Raw genomic sequence first — 23,209 nt, forward strand, 5'->3', positions numbered from 1 at the left:
CCAGCAATTAATCACTCTTCCGAACAGATTTTAATATTCTGATTCAGGATTTATCCCAGCAATTAATCACAGAATTGTTACAGCACAGAATGAAAGTATCCCATCTGCGGTAGCTCTCCGTTTGAACAATGCACCTAATTCCAATCCCCCCCCCCCCCCCCCCCCCCCCACCCCCCGCCTCTCACCACACCCCTGCACATTCTTCTTTTTCAGATAATAATCCAATTCCCTCTTGAAAGTCTTGATTAAACCTGCCTCCACCACACTCTCAGGCAGCACATTCCAGATCCTAACCACTTATTGCATGCAACAGTTTTTCCTCATATATCCATTGCTTATTTTGCCAATTACCTTAAATCTGTGCCCTCTCATTTGCGTTCCTGCCACCTGTTTTTCCTATCTACTCTACCCACACCTCTCAATTTTGAAAAAAATCTAATTTCCAAGGAAAACAGTCCCAACTTCTCCAATCTAGCTACGTAATTAAATTCTTCACCGCTTGAAATATTCTTGTGAATCAGTGATAAAAACATCCCTTTGCATTACTTATTACGTACAAAATTGAATCAAAGCAAACCAACACGAAGAAAGATGTTATATGGGACAGGTGGAGGTGAGATAAAGGGAATTGTTTTACAGAGCAAGTTATAGAACATAAAACAGTACAGCACAGAACAGGCCCTTCGGCCCTCGATATTGTGCCGAGCTTTGTCCGAAACCAAGAACAAGCTATCCCACTCCCTGTCATTTATGATCTAAAATACATTGCTTGAAAGGCTGGTGAAAGCAGATTCAGTAATAGCATTAAGAATTAGATATATACTTAAATGAGAGAATGTTGCAGAACCAGTGGAAAGAACAGAGAGTGAACTAATTGGATAGGTCTACCAAAGAGTCGGCATAGGCACATGGTCTAAATGATCTCCTTCAGTGCAGAAGGCTATGTTATTCCCTTAAATATAAGGTGCAAACAGAACGCGGTTTCCTATGGTTTGAGAGAGAGATCACCATGGTTTGCTGCCATATCACTCACTCCATTAAAGAAGCACATTAAAGCTCGGCAATGCAATAGGCCATGCAGGGAATGAAAGTTGTCACGGCTTACCTGCCCAGCATTGTGTTGGGTTGTGCAGTAAAAATGGAAGGATCCACAACAAATCTGGTGTTGTCGACAATAAGCGTAACTCGTTCAGAAGTGCGGACGCTTCGAGTTCCATCTTTTACATTCTCATACACAAAAACCATCTCTCCTGCTGACTTGCATGTTCCATCAGCACTGGACTGGCTACAATTTCGGCTGATGTTGCTAACACTGCTGGAGCCATTTGGGGAAATCTTTTGAAGCCGAGGGCTGCTAGGCCGTGATGTGGAAGTGTGATCCTTTTCTCGGTCTACAGGCAAAAATGTCACAACAAAGTAAGAATAATCCACCTGCATTCACAAATACCGCCTCCCTACCCAATGCCACATCTAATTCACCCAATTCTCGAGAAAGGAGGGCATATTTGTTTAGATCGTCTGGGAATATTGACTTTCTTCTCCATCTATTCAACCTTTTCCAAATCAATTTTGGTGAAATGAAGAGATTGACCCACATAACTGCATTGCTAACATCAACCAATTCAACAAACCTGACACAGCTCTCCTCTTTGGCGATGGAATTTCAAGCTAATACTTCCACAGTATATCAAAAATATTTTACAGGGAAGAGAAATTAAGAATTCTATACTTAAAAGATGTGGGTACTTCATTGCATTACAATTTATATACTGCCTTCAATGTAATAGAAGGCTGAACACGAACGTCATCAATAAAACATTTGGTACCAAGCCACAGGAGGAGATATCAAAATAGATTACCAAAAACTTGGATAATGAGTAAGGTTTTAAGGAACATGTTAATGGTCAGAGGTCTAGAGAGGAAATTCCAGATCTTAGGGTCAAGGAAGCTAAAAGCAATTAAAATCAAGGGTGCACAAGATGCTAAAATCGGAGGAACGCCAATATCTCAAAAGGCTTGGAGGGCTAGGAGTGTAGAGAGATTGGGAGGGGCAAGGAGGAACTTCAAAACAGTGAGAAGATTAAAATTGAGATTAGAAGCCAGTGTAGATCTGTGAGCACAGGGGTGATGGGTGAGTGGGGCTTAGTGCAAGTTATAGCAGGAGTTTTGAATTGCTAATTAATATACATGTATGCTGTAAATATTAACATATTCTAGCACATTTATTCAAAACATATCATCTGATAATCAAACTGAATAGATGCGGGCCAACAATATTGACTACAATAATGGGGATAATATAAATTAAGAATAAGAACTGCCTAAACCTTGTGGCAACCAGGGCAGCACAGTGGTGCAATGCTTAGCACTGCTGCCTCATGGCTCCGAGGAACTGGGTTCGATTCCAGCCCCGGGTCACTGTCCGTGTGGTGTTTACACATTCTCCCCGTGACTGCGTGGGTCTCATCCTCACAAACCCAAAAGATGTGCAGGGTTGGTGAACTGGCCACACTAAATTGCCCTTAATTGGAAAAAAAAAAGTGTGCCCTAAATGTATTTATTTATTTTTAATTTTTTGAATTTAGAGTACCCAATTATTTTTTTCCACTTGAGACAATTTAGCGTGGCCAATCCACCTAACCTGCACATCTTTGTGTTGTGGGGGTGAAACCAACGCAGACACGGGGAGAATGTGCAAACTCCACACAGAGTGACCCGGGGCCGGGATCGAACCCGGGGCCTCAGCGCCATAGGCAGCAGTGTTAACCACTGGGCAACCATGCCGCTCCTACTCTAAATTTTTTTTTTTTTTTAAACCTTGTGGCAACTGATAATTTTGAGCTGCAAGTGGACATTGCTTAATGTCCCCATGGCTTCCTTACATAACTGTTACAAGAATTCACCGATAAATCTGTTACTGAGCTAATACACTTGGCTCAATTTCCACTGCCTCTTATGTTCATTCCTCCACTTTCCAAAGGCTTGAGTAAATAATTACAAATATTTTTATAGGCTTCACGATTTCACAAGCTGTGCCTCTGAAATTATTAAATCGAAACCAAATCTTTAAATGGTCTCACCATAAATCTGGGAAGTACATTTCATAATTAATACTTACCATGATTTGAGTATCAAATGATTGAGGGCAGTGTCAATCAGCTCATTAACTCCATCAAATACAAATCACAATAGCGTTCTTATAGGGGAATTAAAGGCAACAGAGAGGTTTGGTTGGGTTCAATACTTATTACAAGTTTTGTGAGTAAATTTTATTAAACACGTAAACCAAAATACCTTTGGTGCTTTGCATCTGCTAAATGGAAAACATTCCCAACCCTGCAATATTTCACAGATAGACTCTTGTTCCCTGGTCTTTTAAGCATGAACTGTATACTTTGGAGCTGTGCGTTTGTGTGAAAGAGGAAGAAGAAGAAAAAACCCTGAAGTAAATTTTTTAGCCTCCTGGATTTGACACAAATATACCCGATCTATCTTAAGTTCAATCATGGTAAGTAAATAAATTATTTCTGCACATATCACTCACATGAAACTCACATACAGTGTGCTATGTAGCTGAGCACTCCATCTGTAAAAATAGATTCAACAGCGAGCCTCTCACAAATTCGGAATCTAGGTATGTTGATTTGCTCTTGCAAAAGTTGCATCCACAGTAGATCTCAACTGAGCAAATAATACAGTGTGAGAAAACCCAGAAAATACTCAAGTGCCCTTCCCACTAGTTTGGGAAGAGGCCAGGAGTGAGATGGAAGATTGCTGGTGAACACATGGGCCATGGATCAGTTCATTGCCTTCAGCAGCCTGCAGCATATGATACTCTGGTTTTGGCAGTGCTACAAACTGTGCATCGCGAGCCTCCTTTGCAATTAATGCATGCATTGTGTTAAACTGATATACTGTCACTTTAAAATGAAATACGTTAAGTAGAAGCTCATGTTAATAAACTGCCCTTCTTGACATCCTGAAACCTTTATAAGCGACAAAGTGCAATGAGTTGCTTCATTGGCAAAAACAGATAACTAATTTGTACAATCTGTTTATGTTGGTTGAAGGATAAACATTTGCCAGTAGACTCTTGGATCTATTACAGCTACGAGAGAGCAGACGGAGCTTCATTTTAACTGAATGATGTCACCTCCAATGGTGCAGCATTCCCTCACTACTGTGCTGCATGTCAACCTAGACTGTGCATGTAGCATGGCTTGAACCCATGATCACATGACTCACCGAGCCAAGACTGCCAATTAGCCAAGATGGACAAGGCTGCAAAATAGGTAGACTATTTGCTTGTGAGGATACTGCTTCCCCAAAAGAAACTTTAGAATTACAGTAAATGATTTTTGGTCGCAATGCTAACTAAAGAACAAGTTGGTATTACACTGCACCTTATCAAGTCAGGATATCCCCAAGTGCTTCACGGGGAATTAATTAATTTGTGAAGTGCGGTCATGGTTCTGGAACTAAACACAATAGCTCATTCCAGCATGGCACAATCCCAACAACAAATTAAGTGCACAATTCATCTGGGTCTTTGCTAATGGTCGCGGGATACACGTTGCCTAGGACACCAGCAGAAGTCCATATCTCCATGATTTATTCCATCTGAACCACTGGCAAGGACAGCCAAGATCTCTGTTTAACATCTGATCCTAAGGCACCTGTGACAATTTAGCACACCTTCAGTACTGCAGAGAAGTGTATTTGCTCAAACACTGCAGCTGAACTTGAATCCAGAACCTTAGATACTCTTGCTGTTTGCCAAAACACCATCATGTTTCTTAAAAGAGCAGTCTTTGAGTTGTACTCATTTTTGATTAACCAATCTTAAATCCTCATGATAGCTGTTTATGGTTTGGCCTTGTCAAATATTCCTTCAAAGGTGCCCATCGAAGGCCATCCATATTTTCTGAACTTTTGCTTCTATATTTACTTCCAAAACAAATATTTACCAAAAATTCTAAAATATCCACATTATAACTTGCTATACTTCTCAGCTAGACAAATTACAAATACACATTCAGCATCACCTCCCACCTCCACTTCACCGCCTCTCCTGACTCGTCGCCTTCCTCCTGAACTCTCACTACCTCCCAAACCCTCCCGCCTGTGTAAATTTCAAGTACACATTTAGCATCTCCACATTTAAATTATGTTTGCATAAAACAAGTTATTGAACAACTTTTTCCGAATTACTCTGCATTTTTTTTTTTACAGCACCAGCTTTGTGAATGACAATCACATGTATTTTAGATTAATAATCACCACTTGTGTTATCCTAAGCCACTATAATTTGACATTCTACAAATGTAATTATACTTTGCAGTTACACTTCTTTTTCACTCCTTTGTTTCTCCCCACAGTTGCACATCAGTCCATCAACAAGTTGGTAAGCGGAAGGGGGATAGACGAGCTACCGCTGAAGAGGGCAGAGAGGAGCTTCCGATACCTGGGGATCCAGGTAGCTAGGAGCTGCGGGGCCCTGCACAAGCTCAATTTGACATGGTTGGTGGAGCAGATGGAGGAGGACTTCAAGAGATGGGATATGCTGCCACTCTCCCTGGCGGGTAGGGTGCAGTCGGTCAAGATGACGGTCCTCCAGAGGTTCCTGTTTGTGTTCCAGTGCCTGCCCATCCTAATCCCCAAGGCTTTTTTTAAACGGGTAAGCAGGAGTATTATGGGATTCGTATGGGCGAATAAGACCCTGAGGGTGAAGAGGGTAGCTATTATTGGGCAGCTAATGTGGCGATGATCCGTAAGTGGGTAATGGAGGGGGGGGGGGGGGGGGGGCGGCGTGAAAGAGACTAGAGGTGGCGTCTTGTGTGGGTACGAGTCTGAGGGCACTGGTGACGGCACCGTGGCCGCTTCCGCCGACAAGGTACACCACGAGTCCGGTGGTGGCGGCAACTCTGAAGATCTGGGGGCAGTGGAGGCGACATAGGGGCGAGGTGGGGGCCTCGGTCTGGTGCCCGATACGAGAGAACCACAGGTTCGTTCTGGGTAGGATGGATGGTGGGTTTCTGAGCTGGCATCGGGCAGGGATTAAAAGAATGGGGGACCTATTCATCGATGGAACTTTTGCGAGCCTAGGGGTGCTAGAGGAGAAATTTGGGTTACCTCCCGGGCATACTTTTAGGTACATGCAAGTGAGGGTGTTTGGGAGACGGCAGGTGAGGGAATTTCCGCTGCTCCCAGCACGAAGGATTCAGGACAGGGTGATTTCAGTTGTATGGGTTGGAGAAGGCAAGGTCTCGGCGATCTATCAGGAACTGCAGGAGGCGGAGGAGGCCTCGGTGGAGGAGTTAAAGGATAAGTGGGAGCAGGAGCTGGGGGAGGAGCTGGATGAAGATCTGTGGGCTGATGCCCTGAGTAGGGTTAATTCTTCCTCCTCTTGCACCAGGCTCAGCATATGACAGGGGCGAGGCTGATTAGGTTTTTTGGGGTGGAGGACAGGTGTGTGAGGTGCTCGAGGAGCCCAGCAAATCACACCCACATGTTCTGGACATGACCGGTGCTGGAGAGGTTCTGGATGGGCTTTGCGAGGACTATGTCCAAAGTGGTGAACACCCGGGTCAAGCCGAGCTGGGGGATAGCGTTATTTGGGGTATCGGACGAGCCAGGAGTGCAGGAGCCAAAAGAGGCCGGTGTTCTGGTCTTTGCGTCCCTGGTAGCCTGGCGGAGGATCCTACTAATGTGGAGGGAGGCGAAGCCCCCAAGCGCGCGGAAGCTTGGATTAACGATATGGCAGGGTTCATCAAGCTAGAAAAGGATAATGTTTGCCTTGCGGGGTCTGTGCAGGGGTTCTCCAGGCGGTGGCAACCGTTCCTAGACTTTCTCGCGGAACGTTAGGTGGAGGTCAACAGCAACAGCAACGGGGGGGGGGGGTTTGGTTTTTCTGTTCTGTTTAGGTTAGAGTGGGGCGTTTTTCCTTACTGGCGTGTTTATTTGTTAAATGGGGGTTATTGTATTTTGTTGGAAATCTCATGTATAATTTTTGCTTGTTTTGTGCTTTATTCTTTTTTTTCTGATTGGAGTATTTTGTCTAATAAATATATATTTTTTTAAAAACAAGTTGGTAAGCAACTACATTGATCCAATGTCCCTGCTAATTCAATTTAAAGCAGTTGTCAAGACTTACAGGAGGGAAGCATCTTGGGGCAAGCAGCCAACTTTGGCTCTGCATCTCACCCCAAACTTTGGAACACAGGTTTAAGACAATTGTCAAAACAGCCAAAGGCAAGATAAAGAGATTGTACTTTCAAAATGCAGGGTCCTGTTCGAACCACAAAGCACTGCATAAAAGGGCAGTGGAAGCAGATTCAATAATAATTTTCAGAAGGGAAGCTAAAACATGAAGCCAAAGTTGTAGGACTATGGGGAAAGAGTAGGGGAGTGGGAACAATTAGATAACTCTTTCAAAAAGCAGGCACAGGCATGATGCACCAAAAGAGCTGCTCCGATAAACTCTATCCAAAGTAAGAACTTCAGTGTGGAATATTGCAAGCTCCAACTCATGAGACAGCATTGCAGATTTTACAGTTCTTGAATAAATCAGCAGAAACTTATTGAGCTGTACATATTAGCAGTCTACACTGAAGAGCATCAACTGTCAGTCAGCAGGAAGGTACTTTCCTCCAAATTTCCCCAAGGAGCATTGAGCTTTTCTGCTTTTTCATCAATGTGATGGTCATCAGAGCAGTCAGCACACAGCACATTTTTCCACAATTGGCACCCAATATCAGAATCCAGCACTCCCTGGTCAACGTTCCTTCTAACATTTTCCATTTGCGTGCAGAATGAATTTTGATACGTGCACCAATATCAAGATAATGCAAAAACAAAAAACATATAAACTTGTCTTATTTATTTTTGTCCCTTCATGTCACATTCAGATGGCTGCTATGTAGCATAATCTGGACACATCTTTTGTTTTGTTGCTATACCCATTATTGGTGTACATAAAATTCATTCCATATGTGGAAATTAGAGGAAACAATGCTCAGGACAGCTCATGGTGCATTGCAGCCAGTGAAGTACAGCCAACCTTCGTTTAGCACTCCTAATGTGTTCTGAAAAAAGGCATGCTTAATGAAACAAGTTAGAAAATGCTGGAAAATCTCAGCCGGTCTGACGACAACTGTGGGCAGAGAACAGAGCCAACGCTTCAAGTCGGGATGACTCTTCGTCAAAGCTCTTAAGTCATCGAGACTCGTAATGTTTGTTCTTGTTCTCACTCCACAGATGCGATCAGACCTGAGATTTTCTACTGTTTTCTGTTTCAGATTCCAGCATTAACAGTAATTTGTGTTCATCCACATTTTTAATGAAAATGTCCCAAAAAATTGCTTTTGAGTGTGAAAACAGATAACAAAGGTGTGTTATATTAGTGACTTATAATTTTTAACATTAAAAATTTAAACTCTTGAATATGGTGCTGTTGCCCTCCTCGGTGGCAGAGCCAGGGGTGATTGTCGCGATGGATGTGGAGAAGGCATTTGATCGGGTTGAGTGGAGGTACCTTTGAGATTATGCAACATTGATTTTGGGCCAGTATTTATAGCCTGGGTGAAGCTGTTTTTCGGGTCCCCACTGTGAGTGTCCATACCAATGTCCTGGGTTCAGGTACATTCAACTGAACAGGGGTACGAGGCAGGGGTGTCCACTATCTTTGTTGTTGTTTGCATTAGCATTGATGCATTGGCTATTGCACGGAGATCGGCTTCTAAGTCGGGCAGCACGGTAGCATTGTGGATAGCACAATTGCTTCACAGCTCCAAGGTCCCAGGTTCGATTCCGGCTTGGGTCACTGTCTGTGTGGAGTCTGCACATCCTCCCCGTGTGTGCGTGGGTTTCCTCCGGGTGCGCCGGTTTCCTCCCACAGTCCAAAGATGTGCAGGTTAGGTGGATTGGCCATTCTAAATTGCCCTTAGTGTCCAAAATTGCCCTTAGTGTTGGGTGGGGTTACTGGGTTATGGGGATAGGGTGGAGGTATGGATCTTGGGTAGGGTGCTCTTTCCAAGAGCCGGTGCAGACTCGATGGGCCGAATGGCCTCCTTCTGCACTGTAAATTCTATGATATCTATGAAGTGGATGGGGATAGAGTGGGGAGGGAGGGGGCATAGGATGTCCCCATTTGCAGGTGATTTGTTGTCATACATTACAGACCCTCTCTCCAATGTGAGGGAGATACTAGAGGCGCTCAGGAAGTTTTGTTCCTTTCCCGGGTAAAAACTAAAACTGGGCAAGAGGAAATTTTTTCCGGTGAACACTCCGGGCAGGGGGGTTGATCTGGGGAGGCTACAGTTTGGTCCGGCCAAAACTAATTTTCTGTATCTGGGAATTTGGGTGGTTCATGACTGGGCCTCGCCCCATAAACTTAACTTAATGGGGTGAAGGCTGATCTGAAGAGGTGGGATGCACTTTCTTTGACTTTGGCAGGGAGAGACCAGACGGTGAAGATGAATATTCTCCCAAGGTTTTTGTGTCTGTTCCAGTGTCTCCCAGTCTTTCTTTCTAAGGTTTTTTTGGTAGAGTCAAAAAGTTAATATCTACTTTTGTTTGGGCGGCTAAGACCCCTCGGGTTGTTTGCAAAGGAATAGACAATTTCTTTTGGGGGGGTTGGCACTACCTAAACTGTTGAGTTATTACTGGGCAGCAAACATTGATACGGTGCTGGGTAGTTTAGGGATCCGGACTCTATATGGGGGCTGTTGGTGGAGGCTTCCTGTATAGAATTGAATTTGAGGACTCTTGTTACCGCTCCTCTCCAGTAAGATTTTCATCGAGCCCAGTAATAATAGCCTCTGAAAATTTGGGACCAATTTAGGCAGCTTTTTAGGCTTGTGGAAACCATAGGTTTGTTCCATCTGGTCTAGATTCAATGTTCAGGACATCGGCGAGGGAGGGGTTGGAGAAGTTTAGAGATATGTTATGGAGGGTAGGCTTGCTGGACCAGAAGAAATTGTCGAGAAGTTCCAGCTCCCAAAGGGGGATGTATTTAGACATTTGCAGGTTCGGGATTTTGTGCGTAAGGAGCTTCCTCCATTTTCCCTGGCACCACTGCCTTCGCTTATGGATCGGGTTCTGTCCTTGGATGAACTAGATGAGGGAACGATCTCAGATATTTACGGGCAAATGCTGGCGACAGAGCAGGCTTCATTGGAAGAGATAAAGAGGGAGGGGGTGAGCGTGATGGGTGTGGTCTTGGGGTGGGGATGTGTGGAATGAGGCTCTTCAAAGGGTCAACCTCACCTCCTCTTGCGCAAGATTAAGTTTGAGATAGTTGGTGGTGCATAGGGCGCACTTGACCAGTGCATGCATATGATTGGTTTCTTCTTGGGGGTGGAGGATAGGTGTGAGCGGTGCTATATGGCAGTCATTTTGAAACCCAGGGTCGCGACCCTCACCCTCAGGTGGGTCGTGGGCAGGTGTCGGAAGGATCATGCGGCCATGCATCGTGGTGTTCTCAATCACGGGAAGTAGTGCCCAACGGTCGCAACCAGTTTCTAAAAATATCAGCTGTGACCAGCTTTCAGAATGCCAACAAATCTGCGCATGCGTGCCCCCTCAGCAGTGCACAGGCCTGGAGCCCAGCAGGGCAGACCACCTCCTCCTGACGTTAGCGCACTGACCCAGGAGAAGATTTTCTTTTAAGGTGGCAGAGAGCAAGTCACGTGCCCCATAACTGATGTCACATGCCCTACGCTAAAGAGAAATTCCTCCATTTTGTTAGCAGCAAGTATGCAACAGGACTGGAGAATGTAAAATGGATCCGAGACACAAACAGGTCAGGATCTCACAATTAAATCTGCTGGAGAGAGCTACTCAGGAGAATCCACAGCAGGACAAAGCAGTGCTGGTGTGAGCTCCTGGGCCTCTGGTGAACAGCCAAGAAAAAGTTGAAAATAGGAACAAAGGATAAAGATGATTTTTTAAAGCTATGGCTTTATTAATTGTGCCAATCCAAATTAGGATGCAAGCCCACGTGCGTCATATGCAGGGAAGTACTGGCAAATTAAAGTTTAACACCCTCAAAATTTCAAAGGCAATTTTTTTCCCCCCAATGAATGCAGGGAGAACTTAAATCATCAGCTGAAGTCCTTAGCAGAAATGTAACACTGAATGATAAAGTGAGATCCTGAGGACCAAGCAGGTTCGCCCATCAAGTTAAAGGTAAGCGGAAATGGTGGACCACGAAGTTCGGGCGGTGTGGGTTGCAAAGGTCGGCCGGTTGGTAAAAATGTTTGAAAAGCACTACTCTAGGGGGCTGGAGAACCACACACACACATGTTTTTGTCTTGCCCCAAGCTTATTGATTTTTGGGTTTCCTATTTGGAAATAATGTCAAAGATTCTGGATGTTAAGGTGGAGCCGTGACCGATGGTGGCCATTTTTATAATGTTGGATTGCCGGTGCTGCAGGGGGGGCAATCTCGAATAGCCCGGAGGCGAGTCTTACTTGGGTGAAGGTCTCCGGCACCACCTAATGCTTTCTGGTGGAATTTCTGCACCTGGAAATGATCAAATATGCCATGAGAGGGTCGGTGGATGGGTTTTACTCCAAGGTGGCAGCCGTTTATTACCTTTAAGGAGGTGGTTACCGTCAGCTGTTTTCGGGAGAAGGGGGGGTTGGTCAGTTTAGTAGGGGGAGGGGGGTTGGTCAGTTTAGTAGGGTTTTGTTTGTGTGGGAGGGTCTCAGGGGGGTTAGTCTGGGTATGTAATTGGGTGAGGATTGGCCAAGCCGTATCGGGGATATTTTTGTAATAATGAAAGATTTGTTTGAATAGTTTGAATATTTTGTCTGTTATAAACAAAAATTCTAGAACAACAATTTTTTTTTTTTAAACATTAAGAATCTATTTGTTGCTTTGAACCCAACTGGCCCAAAAGTCTTCTCAATAACTGGTCTCCTGCTCGACACATTTCACTTCCACTTCACTACCTCCCCTGACTAATTGCTTCCCTCCTGAGCCCTCTCACTTGCTGGTTTTCTCCCAACCCTCCCGCCTCTCCTGGGCACAGCTCGATTCTGTAAATCGTGTTCCCAGTCTATACTCGATCCTTACCAACCAGTGCAAACAGTCCCATCTCGGCTGGGATAACATCAGTCAAACCCAAAATTATGCATCCAACAAATATTTGTGCCAAAGAGTTGTGGTCCCTCAGAAATCACTCATGGTTTGCGGTGAGTCAGACAAACAGGTCAAACGGTGGGACGGCGTGGTAGCACAGTGGTTAGCACTGTTGCTTGACCATGCCAGGGACCCGGGTTTGATTCCCGGCTTGGGTCACCGTCTGTGCAGAGTCTGCACGTTCTCCCCGTGTCTGCGTGGGTTTCCTCCGGGTGCTCCGGATTCCTCCCACACGTCCCAAAAGACGTGCTTGTTAGGTGAATTGGACATTCTGAATTCTCTCTCTGTGTACCCAAACAGGTGCTAGTGTGTGGCGACTAGGGAATTTTTGTTGCAGTGTTAATGTAAGCCTACTTGTGACACTAATAAAGATTGTTATTTCCCCAACTTCTCCCATTTCCAGAGCTTCTGTTTTCCTGTACTATGATTAGGTGAGCTGTCAGTCAGTGTTGCCAAATGGTCAGCTACATCTAGCAGGATCAGGCACAAATGGAAATCCCTCTCAGCGTAGCAACCAGTTTCACAAAGCCATCGATTGGTGGAGCAGCAGAATACTGTCCATATGGCATGTGAGCAGTGTTAACAACCAAATGCCTGCATGGCCAAGCAAGTGCATAGTTAGAGGGAATTTGGCCACTGGGTTCAGGGTTAAGACATCTTTCTTAAAATAAAACAGTGCATCTGTCCCCCTCTAACTTCAGAAGAGTAACTCAATTCAATATTTCATTCCTCCTCAGCCAAGCCTGGAATCCCCTTGAACGGGACTCCCAATTATCATTGGGTTAAGGTAGAAGCACCTTTATCACCAATAAAAATTCTCCTCTGCCACCAAAAAATAGAAAAATGACTTCTCAAGCCAGTTTTGCATTGCCACACATTTTCAGGCTAATAGTTAATTTGCTGCCGTGTTTCCAAAATGCCAAAAAAAAAAAGTCCAACTCACCACCATGATGCTGCCGAGTTGGTGAAGTTACGTTCCTAATGCACGGAGTGAGCTGCCCTTCTGTTCTTTCATGTGACGAATCGCGAGAGCGGTCGCTTGACCTACGCCGATCGCGTGATCGCTCGTACCCGGTGGCTGCGTGGAGGCTCATTTTGTTAATACGTGCTGTCCCAAGCTTCGGTGTGCGTGAAGGAGCACTGCAAAATTAAGAAAGCCAGTCACAAATGCCCCAAAAACTTGCATTTATTCCATTACTACATCCTTAATGCTTCTCAGACATGCATTCATAAGAGTTTTTTTTCTGTGCCCTGCACCATTACAATAACCTCAAAAATTGCAGATAATTCTCTACCAAGACCAGATTTAATTTTACACTGTTATAAACTAGAACAAAATAAATATTTATGCTAAATTCTAAATTGGTGCTGGTATACGTAGACAGGTGTTCAAAATCATATGAAGCAACATACACAATGACATACAGGTAAACACCCTGTTGTCTACTCAGTCTGTCTCATATTTTGTGTCCCACAAGAAATACACACCGCCACATCTGATATCGTGTCATCTCCTGGGAAAGGCAAAAAAAAACATTAAAAATCCAGGCCAATTAGTTTTATCAGTGTAAATAAGGGTGCGTTATCCAGTGGCATACGGGTCAATAACTGGAGGACACAGATTTAAGGTGATTGGCACCTTAGGGGGAAAAAAAGTGACTCAGGGTGGTGGTATCAGTTCATATTAACAATTAAAAAGGAATTGGGTAAATACAGGGTAATGGAGAAAAGGCAGGGGAACTAATTCACAAAGTCATTCCGATCACCCGCCTTCACGTTCGAGTGATTTTGAAGTGGTGAGCTGAAAATTGATAGCACTTAACTCTGTTTGAAGTGGTTGATGTTTGCGAACATTGTGGTTACAACACATTCATGAAGGAAGATGAAGCTGTGGTTGTGGAAGCTGTCAGTCACAGCCCACTAAGCAAAATGAATGAATGGCTTGCAGCTAAAGGATCGGAGAGGTTTAAACACAGTTCAAAGCTTTACTCTTTCCAAGAATGGACACGTGGTGCTTCCTCTGTCTGAGTCAGCAGGTGTATACCCAGGTGAGTATTACAACAGTAGTTTTTTCCATTGCCCGGTCTAGTCTGGACTGTTCTCTAGATTCCAGACAGGGGTCTGTTTTCTGGGAGGTCTTGGGGGAATTCCTTTAGTCAGGGGTTCTCTGTGGAAGTGGGTGGGTCCCTTTAGTTGGGGGTCTCTGGAGGCAGCTCCCCTACCGGAGGTGGGGAGGTCACCCATACTTGGGGAAGGGGGACCCAGAAAATCCACATATGGGGGGCAGATCTGCGATGCAGGGTGGGCTGCTTTGCCCTCACGGAAGGGAGGGGGTGGGACCGCTTCACCCGCTCAAAATGGCAAACCGATAGTGGGATACCCTCAGGAATCGTGCACAGATTTGCATGGGGGGGGCCACTGAATTGCTTTCTGATTTGCAACATAGTCTCCCAAATGAGGAATGCCGGCCACTATTTCCACTGGCCTCTGAATTGATCAATTGTGGAATTCAATTTAAGAGTTTCACCAAAGAACAAAGAAAATCTTTTGTTTTATTTATTTTGTCCTTTTGTTTTTACACAACTTGTTAGAATATAGGTGGTCCCCAAATAGAAAAACTGAAGCAGAATCCAGGATTTTCCTTAAATAAAAGGAATCATATAAATAATTGAGAAAGTCAAATGTAACAAACATATGAAGCAGGGGTAATGGGACAGTCCAAAGTCTTTGAGAGCCTGAAGTACGAAGGCTCAAATAGCCTCCTCCTGTTATAAATTCTGATTCTAGACTTTCAGCTGGTCAAGCATTCTGCTATATTGATACATCAACACAGAAGAATGATCACCGTTGGCAACATACAAATTTCCACTTTGAAAAAGAAGCATTTCTCTGAACATAATGCAGTAAATTACACTTTTGTCCAAAAGCCCCAAGGATGAAACCTAAGGCAAGTGCTCGAACACAGTAATTAATTAAATGTATTTTTGTCTCATATAGGTTATCATAGAGCATTTCAATTGAATTGTCCATTTTGTAACTTGAGAAAGCAGCCAGAGGCTAGGTTTGCTTTAAAGCAAATTCGCATCCACATTTCAAATTTAGAATTAAAAAATTATATGGTTTTTACTTACAAGTAGGATCTGTGCAAATTCTAGGCGAGGCCTATCAATTTGAAATCGCTACTCAGCTTAGCCTCACAGAATGCCTTTTCAGGACATGAAATTAACAATGGTTTGCATCAGTGTTTTTCAAAGACAGGGCCGCGCGGGCAGGTGTCGGGAGGGTTACAGAACTATCAGGCGCACCTTTCCTGCAGTGCTCCCAATCGTGGGAGGAGCACTAGTCTTTTACTTTGAGAATGGCCGGCAAGTTGAAAATGTCCACCGCTTCAGCAGAGAGGGCGTCTCAGCAATGGGGAGTGGTCAGCGAGATGGAGAGAGAAACCTAAATGTCCACGGTCAGGGCTCAGCTCCAGTTTGTGTAGAGAAATCGGAGTGTCAGCTGGTGTCCGGGAGGTTGTGTGACTGGCACTCAGGGCGAGTGAGATCTGGCGAGTGGAAGAGAGGGGAGGCCACTCCACCCCCATGGTCGGGAAGAAGATCCCCCCATCACCCGCCCGAGTATTTTAATTTGATTCCCGGCGTACCTGCGTCCAAGGTTAGTGTGCTGATTTAGTCAATCACCCCACCTGCTGTGACATGGTAGCACAGTGGTTAGCACTGCTGCTTCACAGCTCCAGGGTCCCAGGTTCAATTCCCGGCTTGGGTCACTGTCTGTGCGGAGTCTGCACATTCTCCCTGTGTCTGCGTGGGTTTCCTCCGGGTGCTCCGGTTTCCTCCCACAGTCCAAAGATGTGGTTAGGCGGATTGGCGATGCTAAATTGCCCCTTAGTGTCCAAAAAGGTTAGGTGGGGTTACTGGGATAGGGTGGAGGTGTGGGCTTAAGTAGGGTGCTATTTCCAAGGGCCGGTGCAGACTCGATGGGCCGAATGGCCTCCTTCTCCAGTACTTACTGTAGATTCTGTGAGAATGCTAACTGCATTTAGACAGAGTCTTTAATTTTATTATTTTTGTAACATCTGACCTCATCTGTTGAGTTACTCTTAGATTTGCACTCTGTCCCTTTGTTTATCATTTCCCATATTAGTACCTTTCTCTCTTGCCTTGTCTCTACTCTTTGGTTTACAACATCTTCCCAAATTTGATCCATTGCCCTCACTATTTAGTTTAAAGTCCTCTCTATTTCTCTAGTTATGCTGCTCCATCAGTTCAGGTGTAAACCTTCCAAAAAGTCCAACCCCCATTTTCACCACACCAATCTTTGAGCCATGCATTTATTTCCCTTAATCTTATTTGCCCAATGCCAATTTGCACGTGGCTCAAGTAATAATTCAGAGATTATTACCTTTGAGGTTCTACTTTTTAATATGGTTCCCAACTCCTCATATTACTTATACAGAACTTCCTTCCTTGTCCTTCCCAAGTTGTTGGTACCTACACGAGTGTACCTACCTACTCTCCAACTCTGAGCAAATGTCCCAAACCCTGGTACTGGGAAGGCAGTACAGCCATCTGGACTCTCGCTCTTGACTACAGAAGTGTTGATCCCCCTCACTCTCCTGACCACTACATTCCTTTTTGCTCCCTAACCATAAGACATAGGAGCAGAATTCAGCCATTCGGCCCATCGAGTCTGCTCCGCCATTCAATCACGGCCGATATATTTCTCATCCCAATTCTCCTGCCATCTCCCCATAACCCCTGATCCCCTTATTAATCAAGAACCTACCTATCTCTGCCTTAAAGACACTCAGTGATTTGGCGTCCACAGCCTTCTGCGGCAAAGAGTTCCACAGTTTCACCACCCTCTGGCTGAAAAAATTCCTCATCTGTTTTAAAGGATCGTCCCTTTAGTCTGAGATTGTGTCCTCTGCTGCTAGTTTTTCCTACAAGTGGAAACATCCTCTCCATGTCCATTCTATCCAGGCCTCGTAGTACCATAGAATTTAAGTGCAGAAGGAGACCATTCGGCCCATCGAGTCTGCACCGGCTCTTGGAAAGAGCACCCTACCCAAGGTCCACACCTCCACCCTATCCCCATAACCCAGTAACCCCACCCAACACCAAGGGCAATTTTGGACACTGTGGGCAATTTAGCATGGCCAATTCACGTAACCCGCACATCTTTGGGCTGTGGGAGGAAACCGGAGCACCCGGAGGAAACCCACGCACACACGGGGAGGACGTGTAGACTTTGCACAGACAGTGACCCAAGCCGGGAATCGAACCTGGGATCCTGGAGCTGTGAAGCAATTGTGCTATCCACAATGCTACCGTGCTGCCCAGTATCAATAAAATCCTTCAAGTTTCAATAAGATCCCCCCTCATCCTTCTAAAATCCAACGAGTACAGACGCAGAGTCCTCAACCGTTTCTCATACGACAAGAATGGGCTTGTGAACCTCTTCAGGATCCTTTCCAAGGCCAGCACATCCTTTTTATGAGCCCAAAACTGCTCATAATACTCCAAATGGGGTCTGACCAGAGCCTTATACAGCCTCAGAAGTATATTCCTGCTCTTGTATTCTCGCCCTCTCGACATGAATGCTAACATTGCATTTGCTTTCCTAACTGCTGACTGAACCTGCACATTAGAGAATCATGAACAAGGACTCCCAAATGTGCTTCTGATTTCCTAAGCAGCTCCCCATTTAGAAAATAGTTTATGCCTCCATTTCTCCTTCCAAAGTGCATAACCTCACACTTTTCCACATTGTAGTCCATCTGCCACTTCTTTGCCCAGTCTCCTAGGTTACCCAAGTCATTCTGCAGCCCGCCTGCTTCCTCAATACTACCTGTCCTTCTGCGGACCTTTGTAGCATCTGCAAACTTAGCAACAGTACTGTCAGTTCCTTCTTCCAGATCATTAATGTATATTGTGAAAAGTTGTGGTCCCAGCACCAACCCTTGAGGCACACCACCAGTCACCGGCTGCCAACCTGGAAATGATATTTATCCCCACTCTCTGCCTTCTGCCAGTCAGCCAATCCTCTATCCATGCCAGGATCTTACCCTTAACACCATGGGCTCTTAACTTATTTAACAATCTCCTATGCAGCACCTTGTCAAAGGTCTTCAGGAAATCTAAATAAATTACGTCCACTGGTTCTCCTTTGTCCAACTTCCTTTATACCGCCTCAAAGAACTCTAACAGATTTGTCAGACATGACCTCCCCTTGACGAAGCCGTGCTGACTGAGTCCTATTTTATCATGCACTTCCAAGTACTCCGCGATTTCATCTTTAATAAATGGACTCTAAAATCTTACCAATGACTGAAGTCAGGCTAATCGGCCTATAATTTCTGCTTCCCTCCCTTTGTAAACAGCGGTGCAACATCAGCCACTTTCCAGTCCTCTGGGACCCTTCCTGCCTCCAGTGATTCCTGAAAGATCACCACCAATGCCTCCACAATCTTCTCGGCTTTCTCTTTTAGAACCCTGGGGTGTAGTCCATCCAGTCCAGGTGATTTATCCACCTTCAGACCTTTCAGTTTCCCCAGAACCTTCTCCTTAGTGATGGTCCCTGCACTCACCTCTGTCCCCCGATTCTCTTGGAGCTCAGGCATCCCACTAGTGTCTTCCACCGTGAAGACGGATGTAAAGTAGCTATTCAGTTCCTCTGCCATTTCTTTGTTTCCTATTATTATTTCTCCAGCCACATTTTCCAGTGGTCCAATTTCTATTTTTGCCTCTCTCTCACCTTTTACATATTGAAAAAAACTCTTCCTATCTTCCTCTATATTACTAGCTAGCTTGCACTCATATTTCATCTTCTCCCCCCCCTATTGCTTTTTTAGTTGTCCTCTGCTCACTTTTAAAGGTTTCCCAATCCACTGGCTTCCCACCAATGCTCAACACTTTGTATGCTTTTTCTTTTATGATGTCCTTGACTTCCCTCGTCAGCTATGGATGCCTTGTCCTTCCCTTAGCATGCTTCCTCCTCCTTGGGATGAATTTCTGTTGTGCCTCCCGAATAACCCCCAAAAACACCTGCCATTGCTGTTCCACTGTCTTCGTGCTGGGCTCCTTTTACAATCAACTCTGGCCAGCTCCTCACTCATGTTGTTGTAGTTACCTTTATTTAATTGTAATACCGTTATATCTGATTGCAGCTTCTCCCTTTCTATCATATGGTGGTCACTGCTCCCAAAAGGTTCCTTCACCTTATGTTCCCTAACCAAATTTGCCTCATTACACATCACCAAATCCAGAATTGCCTGTTCCCTCGTAGGCTCTGTCACAAGCTGCTCCAAAAAAAATCTGAAGACATTCCACAAATTTCTTTTCTTGGGATCCACTCCCAACCTGATTTTCCCAGTCCACCTGTATATTGAAGTCCCCCAAAATTATTGTAATATTGCCTTTTATACATGCTTTATCTATCTCCTGATTTATTTTCTGCCCCACATCCTGATTACTGCTAGGGGGCCTGTACATAACACCCACCTTTGCGATTCCCCAACTCTACCCACAGAGATTCTATGCCTTCTAATCCTATATCGCTCCTTGCTATCGATTTAACTTCATTCCTTACTAACAATGCAACCCGCCCCCTTTGCCCATCTGCCTGTCCTTTCGATAGAACACATATCCTTGGATATTTAGATCCCAGCCCTGATCCACTTGCAGCCACATCTCCGTGATGCCCACAACATCGTACCAGCCAATTTCAATGTGCGCAACAAGCTCACTTACCTTGTTCCGTATACTGCGCGCATTTAGGTACAACACCCTCAATCCTGCATTGACCACCTCCCTTCTCACACTAGTCACCTTTTTTGCTCTGACTGAGGGCGAGGTTGTTCTCTTATTTTGGTTCTCTATTTCCCCTTCAGTTATTACACCTTCTAAGCCAACATTCTGGTTCCCACCCCCCTGCCATGCTAGTTTAAATCCTCCCGAATGACTCTAGCAAATTTCCCAGCCAGGATATCGGTGCCCCTCCAGTTTAGATGCAACCCATCCTTCTTGTACAGCCCCACTTGCCCCGGAAGAGATCCCAATGGTCCAGAAATCTGAAGTCCTCCCTCCTACACCACCAGTTTAGCTGCACTATCCTCCTATTTCTAGCCTCACTGGCACATGGCACAGGGAGTAATCCTGAGATTACAATCCTAGAGGTCCAGCTTTTTTGCTTACTGCCCAACTCCCTGGACTCCTTCTGCAGGACCTCATCACTCTTCCTGCCTATGTCGTTAGTACCTATGTGCACTACTACCTCCCGACTGTTCACCCTCCCCCTTCAGGATGTCCCGTGTTCGTTCAGAGACACCCTTGACCCTGGCACCAGGAAGGCAACATACCATCCTGGAGTCTCTTTCACGTCCACAGAAGCGCCTATCTGTGCCCCTTACTATAGAGTCCCCAATAACTATCGCTCGCCTGCACTTTGCCCTCCCCTGCTCAGCAACAGAGCCAGTTGTGGTGCCACTGTTCTGGCTGCTGTTGTTTTGCACTTTAATAGGTCCCTGTATCACCATGCCATAGCCAGTCAGCTCAGCCACCCTGCAGCCACTACACCCATGCAAAATTAAGAACCTCAAACGTGTTGGACCATTACAGAGGCCTCGCTCACTGTGACACCCTCCTATCCCCGGCCACCTTCCAAATCAGGAGGCTCTATCCACTGTAGCACAGTGGTTAGCATTGTTGCTTCACAGCTCCAGGATCCCAGGTTTGATTCCGGCTTGGGTCACTGGCTGTGTGGAGTCTGTACATTCTCCGCCGCGCCACCACCCCCCCCCCCCCCCCTCCCTCCCAGTTTCCTCCCACAAGTCCCGAAAGATGTGCTGTTAGGTAATTTGGACATTCTGAATTCTTCCTCTGTGTACCCAAACAGGCGCCGGAATGTGGCTTTTCACACTAACTTCTTTGCAGTGTTGATGTAAGCCTACTTGTGACAATAAAGATTATTATTGTAAAGAGGTGTGACTGCCTCCTGGTACAAATGGTACAGGTAACTTTCTCCCTGATGGGAGTGTCTGCAGCTCAGCCTCCAGCTCAATTATTGAGCCAAAGCTGCTCAAGGCCCAGACACTTACTGCAGATGTGTTTGCCCTGAATCACACGGTCATCCAGGAGCTCCCACATGCTTCAATTATTTATTTTGGTTTATGTGTTTTATCATTGTTACCACAAATTCCTGTACTATTTTGAACCTTAGGTGTAGACCTTCATCAAACAGCTAACTCCTTTCCCTGTAGGACAAGAACCAATTCCTACATGGTGGAAAAGTTAGAAAAAGCAAAGAAGAACCTCCCTCCCCACTGAACTCCCTCTGCTCACCAAACGCTCACACTCGATTAAAGTTGCGCAAGTCACACTGAGAATTACTGAATTTATATGTATTGAAACAAAGGTTCAGAAAAGAACAGTTCTAGCTCATTCCCATAATTAACTATTTTAGCTGCTGCCAATTGATAGCTTCTATCTCCCTGTTTAAGCCCCTGGTAATTTCAGCCACACGTGCAGTTAAATAGTAAATATGGCGGCCTTTTGGCTAAGATGAGGGTGAGGTCAGGTGTAATGCCTGGATCTGGTATGTTTCTCTTGTGGGGACCATGAATTGGATTCAATGTGAATTGTTTTTTGGAGCAGGCAAGGAGCTGGATTTGGGGTGTGCCCCTGTCCACACTGAGCTCTGGCTTTGTAACTCTGACAAAGTAATTTTTTAAAAAGAGATTTTTGATACCCTCAAGTCACCAGTACTCTCATACCATCTCCACCCACTTCCTGTATCATCCTCCTCCCAATTCCATCCCTCCATACATAATCCTGTCCCCTCCTGTGCCAACCCCTCATCTCCCCTACCCCATAAAGTCATCATCCCCTCTCACCCCATTACCATGTCGTTATTTGCAATGAACTGAGAATACAGTGCAACAGAATTAGAGGTTAATAAAGTCAAATAAGTTGGACAGGCAAAATCTGATGACATCAAGATCTTAATCCAAAAACCGGCCAGGATAAACATCAGGGCCCCAACAGCCAATGTACTAAAGAGAACAGTTGACTCATTTAACTAGCAAAATTATATTACTGAGAAGTGAATTGAGTCAATGTTTGAAATTGAAGTGCATAAAAAGATATGAAAACAGGAAAATTGAAGTTTACTCGAGCTGAAGAGCTACCAATGACACAGTTGATGGGCCAAATTATCTATTCCTGTGCTGTAATTTCTAATATTCTATGCCTGTAAGAAAAGGATTCAGGCAAATGGAACTACAATATCTTTCTGCTGAAGAATCTATATGTAACACATTTACTTTCAAAAATTGGATTGAAAATACATTTGGAGATCACATTACAACACATTACAAACAGTACAGTAGTGAAGTGTAGCGATTATGGCACTGCACTAACAAGACAGAGGTGACGTCTTCATTTCCAAGGGTGGAACACTGTAGGATTGGTGATGTGGTTGAGCACCTAGGTTCTTCAGGGAAAAGAATCTGCCAACCTACCTGAGTTTGGTCTTTATGAGGCTAATCCACATTAGGTCATTGGCTTAATTCCCTAGTCATCCACTTAGTCGTAACAAATACAAAAATAAAACTTGAACACTGCAGGACTCACACCTGTACTGAATAAAAGTATATGCTGTTGTCCCGAATTAAGCCATAACATGTAGGCCAGTCCTACTCAGAATCCATAGAATCCCTACAGTGAAAGAGGCAGCCCATTCGGCCCATTGAGTCTGCGGCCCTCCAAAAGAATACTCTACCTAGGCCCACTTCCCTGCCCTATCCCTGTAACCCCGGACGTTGGTCGTGGCCAATCCACCTAATCTGCACATCTTTTGACTGTGGAAAGAAACCCACACAAACATGGGGAGAACTTGTAAACTCTACACAGTCACCCAAGGTCAGAATCAAGCCCAGGCCCCTTGCGGTGTGAGGCAGCAGTGCTAAACCACTGTGCTACCGTGTCCGTCATGAGAAGACCAAAACCTTAATTACTTGTACAAAGGATGTTGTTACTGTGCAAAAACACTGGTGGAAACAAA

The 23,209-nt window shown here is 45.0% G+C and overlaps 1 protein-coding gene across 7 annotated transcripts in view; it reads right to left on the minus strand.

The window, feature by feature from the left end:
- Positions 1-23,209, minus strand: part of btbd10b (BTB (POZ) domain containing 10b) — a 115,567-nt gene that overhangs the window by 41,503 nt on the left and 50,855 nt on the right. For all 7 annotated transcript variants that reach the window (XM_072466195.1, XM_072466190.1, XM_072466193.1 and 4 more), the window contains 2 exons: positions 13,089-13,285; positions 1,106-1,391 (listed from right to left, as the gene is read on the minus strand). In XM_072466195.1, the coding sequence (XP_072322296.1) occupies positions 1,106-1,391; positions 13,089-13,285 (483 nt within the window). The remainder of the gene's footprint in view (positions 1-1,105; positions 1,392-13,088; positions 13,286-23,209) is intronic.

Source organism: Scyliorhinus torazame, chromosome 10 (genome assembly GCF_047496885.1).
Source record: "Scyliorhinus torazame isolate Kashiwa2021f chromosome 10, sScyTor2.1, whole genome shotgun sequence".
NCBI lineage: Eukaryota > Metazoa > Chordata > Chondrichthyes > Carcharhiniformes > Scyliorhinidae > Scyliorhinus > Scyliorhinus torazame.